The sequence below is a fragment of the Talpa europaea genome, assembly GCF_964194135.1.
Source record: "Talpa europaea genome assembly, chromosome: 8".
Classification (NCBI taxonomy): domain Eukaryota; kingdom Metazoa; phylum Chordata; class Mammalia; order Eulipotyphla; family Talpidae; genus Talpa; species Talpa europaea.
Window position 1 is genome coordinate 40,354,500 of NC_140075.1, and position 6,000 is coordinate 40,360,499.

General features: G+C 38.4%; 1 protein-coding gene across 2 annotated transcripts in view; it reads left to right on the forward strand.

Annotated features, from left to right (window-relative positions):
• The window catches only part of TMOD2 (tropomodulin 2), a gene marked incomplete at both ends in the record, with an annotated part of 30,738 nt that extends 25,342 nt beyond the window's left edge, over positions 1–5,396 (forward strand). For both annotated transcript variants that reach the window (XM_084240439.1, XM_084240440.1), the window contains 2 exons: positions 2,980–3,124; positions 5,362–5,396. In XM_084240439.1, the coding sequence (XP_084096565.1) occupies positions 2,980–3,124; positions 5,362–5,396 (180 nt within the window). The remainder of the gene's footprint in view (positions 1–2,979; positions 3,125–5,361) is intronic.
• Between the last annotated feature and the right edge of the window lie 604 nt (positions 5,397–6,000).

Genomic DNA, 6,000 nt, shown 5'->3' on the forward strand with positions numbered 1-6,000 from the left:
GCAGACCTCTCACACATCCCGCCCCCACACCTCTGGCCTACACCCCAATGCTTGTATACATAAATAAATGAAAATTTTTATAAGTTGTATATGATAAAGCCATCAAAATTGCACCATAATGGTGCAGAAATAGCCTTGGTTAGCAATAAAGTCCATAAATACCCAAGTATACTTGAGAATTTTGTGCAAAGTGGTATTTCAAATCAGTGAGAGAAGAATGTAGTAAAAAATGATGGGATAATATATTAGCATATTGGAACAAAATTAAGTCAGGTGTCTATCTTAACATACTAAAACTCATTCCACATGAAATGAAGATTTGAATATTAAAATAATAAATAATAAAAATATTTATGAAATCATAAAGCAAATGAATGAAATCAGACTTCCTAAACATGATACAAAATCTAAGAGTTTGATAAATTTGACCATCCCATAATGAAAAAGACCTTTAGAGTAATCAAGAAGAAAATAAAAAGACACACTGATTTAAGTATTTTCAGCACATTTGACAACAGGCTGATTTCCTAATATCTAGGAAACTTACAAATCAAGAAAAAAACTAGGCACCAAAGCTGGTAGAAAAATGGGCTATTGACAGAGCTTGGTAGTTTCAAAAAAGAAATACAAATGCATAATAAAATTTATTTACAATTTGAGAAAGGCAAATTAAAGCCATTAAATCACTCCAAGTGAATAGAAAGTTGACCTGTTGGATTGACAAAAATGAAATAGATTGATAATATGCCCTGATGGTTGGGTAGAGAAAACTGTAATTCTGGAACAGTTGGTAGGAGTACAAATTGTCATAACTTTTGAAGTCAGTAATATATAAAAATTTGAGACATGTTTACTCTTTGATGCAGCTATAATTCGGCCTATAGGCATACTTACAGAAATGCCAACGCATGTACTGTGGGCAAGGGAAATTCACTGAAGTGTTTGTTTGACATAGTAGAAACTGGTAGCAGTCAGTGATGAGGGCTTAGCTAAATTATGACTCATCACTTCAATGGAATGCTATACAGCCATTTATAAGGTGGAGGTAAACATGTTCTTACTGTTAAATAAAAAACAAAAACATGTCTTAGAAAAATACACTAGCTGTGTGAGAAAAGGATATATGTAATGTGTATGCAATTACATAGATAAATGAACACATAGAAAATACAAATAATTTATTTTTTTTTTAAATTTAATGATACTATTTATTTATTTTTTTTTTTTTATAAATTTTATTGTTATATTCCCCATACAATTGCAGCCCCCCATTCTGACCCCAATCCCTCCCCTCCCGCCCCCGCCCCCCTAAAAGTGTCTCTGGTTCATAGTTTTTTGTTGATTTTGATTTTCACTTTCTTATAGTTATTCATTTTCCTGGTCCCTTATTTAAGTTTTCTAGATTCCTGCTATGAGTGAGACCATCCGGTATTTTTCTTTTTCTTTTTGGCTTATTTCGCTGAGCATGATCCCTTCCAGCGCCATCCATGTTGCAGCAAATTGCATGTGTTTATCTTTTTTGAATGCTGAGTAATATTCCATGGTATATATGTACCACATCTTCTTGATCCAGTCATCTATTTTTGGGCAGAAAATACAAATAATTTAAAAGACAACATACTGCATGCCATACTTTCTCTTGGGGAATGAAAATACTGGGGGAAGGGAACTTTATACTTTTTTTTTTAGTTTTTTTCTAAACTAGCCTGTACTTTTTTTCATGGATCTGCTTTGAAAAATATACTATTCCTTAAATTTGAGCCTCCCTGGTGGCGCAAGGGGTTAAGACGCAACCTATGAAGCTAACTGCAGCCACTGAAGCATGAGTTCGATCCCTGGCCAGGGAGCAACCCACATGGAGCAGCAGACCTCTCCTGACTCACCCGTTGCTCCCCTCAGCAGTGTATTTCAGTAGATCCACCTGTTCTGTTCCCCACTCTGTCTCTGGTGGATCCTCTTACGGGCCAACTCCTCTGGCCTGTACCCCTGTTCTCATATGCATAAATAAGTAAATTAATCTTTAAAAAAAAAGAAAAATATACTATTCCTTAAATTTAATTTTTTTAAGATTTATTTTTATTTATATGTTCATTCAAGAACTGGGGTATAGATCAGAGGTGCAGGGGTTGAGAGGATTCACCAGAGACAGAGTGGGGAGCAGAACAGGCGGATCTACTTGAGAAGAGCCATGGGTGAGACAGGAGAGGTCTGCTGTGCCATGTGAGTAGCTCCCTGGCCAGGGATCCAACTCATGCTGTAGTGGCTACCCATAGCTTCATAACACTGAAACTTTAACCCCTGTGCCGCCAGGGAGGCCCCTCCTTTAACTTAATTTTAAATTCCTATCCTTGGCATGCCCCCATTTTAAGTCTACTTTTTTTTTTTAATATCTCAATTTAAAAAAAAAACCTCCACCAATTTAAAACCTTGGTGATTTTTCTGTAGCTCACCAATCCCTTCACTTTCTTATAGTTCTCCTAGTCATGGTTCAAACCACAAATGAACCTCTTGGGGATCTCCTAGAGAGACTGCTAAGAGAAAAAGACCCATTCAATGGATCATCTTTAATTATTTTTGGATATGAACCCCAGAATAAAAAGTCAGTAATTGGATTGATTGCTACAAGATAGTCACTATTAAAAAGCACCTTTTGTTTAAACCAGAAATATTGGAGTAAGTTAGAACAGCAAATAAGTTTTGCTTTTATATAACATATAGAATCATCCTTGTCATCATAAATGATTTGTCTAATCTTTTCAGTGCAGCATGCTAGCAGATTTGACCATTTGTCTATTGGGTTTTACTTTAGATAAGGGAGCTGATCTGAAAATGACTATAAGGGAGAAAATATCCCAAGTGATTTTACCCCTGTCAGTTGCCTCCATCTTTTGCCCAAGTCGCCATGCATCTTAGTCACACAAGTAACTGTTTCCTCCACCTTTCTTGTCTCCTTGTGTATATGTTCATGTTCACAACCAGAGACAGCAGTTGGGAACCGCTGTAGAGATGGAAATTGCTCAGATGCTCGAGGAGAATTCAAGGATCCTTAAATTTGGATATCAGTTTACCAAGCAAGGACCACGAACAAGGGTGGCAGCTGCCATCACAAAGAATAACGACCTGGGTAATGCAGCTGCAATATGTGCTGTTAGAGGAGTATGATGACCTTTCATTTCTCTACTTCGCATAGAAAATCTCACAGATACCATACCGCTGCCTGTGGTGTCCATCCTTCGTCAAAGGCACATTATTACGTGGTCATAGGAACCATCATGGTTTTTAACTTCCCTTGTAGCATTTTCTCAAGAACTGTTTGTTCTTTTTTCAAGACAGCCTTTGATTTTTTGCTTGATGTCCTTTGCTTATTTGTGTCTCCTTTACACACTTCTTACGGAAAATCATCATCCTGTGTTGTTATCTGCACCAGAAGTTGGATACAATGACATGGAAATTCCCAGTTCACTTATGATTGACTCCTGATTGTGCTTTTGGACTTAGGTTTTGCATATGGTTATGTCAGATACTTTGGTGATTCACATGTGAAATAAACTAGCACAGCTCTTAGGAAGGTTAAACTCAGAGGTAGTTATTTTTGGATATGGACCCCAGATATTTTTTGATTTTCAGTTATTTTTGGATATGGACCCCAGAGTAGAAAATTCAGTAGTTGAATTGATTGTTATTTAATTTTGTATTAGCCCTCTTTGATTTTTCCTGCTGCCTACTCATTATTGAAGATCTGTGGCATTTTTTCTGTTAGGATGAGGTGGGACATGTGCTAGCCAAATACAGCATGGAAGAATGAGACAGATTGGGGCCTCCCTGGTGGCACAGGGGTTAAAGACACAGTGCTTTCAAGCGATTGCCAACCACTGCAGCACAATTTCAATCCCCAGCCAGGGAGTTAACCCACATGGTGCAGGAGACCTCTCCTGTCTCGCCAACTGCTCCCCTCAGCTGTGTATTTCATCAATCTGCCTGTTCTGCTCCCCCACTCTGTCTCTGGTGATTCCTCTCACTCCCTGTACCTCTGGTTTACACCCCAGTTCTTGTATGCATAAGTAAATAAATCTTTAAAAAAAAAAATGGGACAGATTAGGAAGGCTTGGTCTAGTGACATCCCAGTCACCTGAAGCAGCTTGATGAAAGGACTTCCAGCAGATAGAACACTGGCAAGCAGTGTTTGAAGTCAAGGAAAGAATGCCAGACCTTGGCATGCAAACTAGGCAAGCTTTTTCACCATGTGTATTGTTGACCATGGGAGAAAGAGGGTGGATTCAGATAGTGGGCAAGATGAAAAATAAGGCCTAGAGCTGAAAGGGGCAGGTAAAGGTTAATGTCCAGTTGCCTGCCCAGAATTAGTTAACTAAGTCTCTGAAGCCCAGCTAGGGTACAGTGTGTGTCATCCAGAGTCCTGCTGGGCATAGTGCATTGTTTGCCTTTGGGGTGCAAAAGGTGAGGGGAAAGGGGCGTGCCAATACATAGGACTTTGAGAAAGGGTGGAGGCAGCAGTCAGAAAGTACCCAGGAAAAGCACATGGAATTCACAGCTGAACAAGATGGAGACCAAGAAAAACAGACTAAGTGAGGATTAAAGTAAATGGAGAGGTGTCAGTGCGCCCAAGAGCAACAACTGTGGACAACAGCTTTTGTTTACTTTTCTTTAGCCTAGAAAGGAGTGGGCTGAGTAAGACCAATGGGGCATTTCCCTAATCAAGGAAGCTTAGACCAGCCCCTTTCTATGGGCCTGCAGGTGGAGAGTTGGAAAAGGGGAAAGACAGGTACAGAAACTGGGAACAGGAAACCTGACTACTCCTTTGATATTCATTGCCAGTTTAAGGTAACTTTAATCTCTAAGTTTGCTCCTCCATCCGAATCATGCTTTCCTTGGAGGTTGATACATGGGAGTTCTTATTTTAAATGAGTTTAGAAACTTTGGAACTTCTGTTTGCAGCTCCTTCTCCTCTTCAAGCCATTATCAGAGTTAGTAGATTGTGAATATTTCTTCCTGGGGAGTGAAAGCCTATTTGTGGTTGAGTTGCACAGAAACTGAGAAGATATGCTGTGAATAAGTGACCATGAAAATATTTAGATGTTCACTGTTGTGTGGGTCTATTCTAGCCCTACTCTTTAGAAATGGGAAGATTATAACATTCCAGTTCCCAGCTAGCTTTATTTCTATGTAAATTCCACAAGCCGTTGGATTTTTATATCATTTCCATTGATTGCCATGGATCATTTGTAACCTCAAATGTGTAGAGTTGCTGTTCTATGTGATTAATGTTGTTTGTGTGGAGTTTAAGGAACAGTCCTTTAGTTTGTCTCTTTAAACCTTTCCTTTTTTTCTTTTTCTCTTACCTAGTTCGTAAAAAGCGAGTTGAAGGAGACCGAAGGTAAAAATCTACATGAAGAGGCAAAATTTCATCATGGCAGCCATTTAGAAACAAATAAAAACTCTCCTCCTCCATCGGGACCATTTTATAAAAGGTTGTTGATTTCCGTTAACCACACAACTAATATTAACTATGTTCTTTTTTTAGCATTACTTATTTATCTTGGATTTTTTAATATATATGATTATTTTATTTGTCCATGGGAACCCATGGCAACTAATCAGTAGACTTATGCTGATCTCAGTGGGCGACAGCAATCAAAAATGATTTAACCACTTTCTTGTTGGGTTGTCTTACTTTCTTAGATGAACTTTTAACCACTGAAAGGAATCTTTTACTTAGATGTGTTTGTAAGTGTGATTGTGATAGAGGCCTATCTCTGTTTACATGCCCAGCTTTGAGTTAGGCTCAGTATATCAGAAGTGTTCTGCTGACTGCAAAAGAAGTTAGCATGCCAATATTTTAGTGGGTGAAAAAATATGACCAACTTATCACAAATTGTCCCTTAGTTTCAAAAGTATCACTAAGTGTGCTAGTCCCACTGATTGAAGATCAATGGTGTCATCTTCAAAAAAGCAAGGCAGCATTATACTTCAACCGAGCATTAG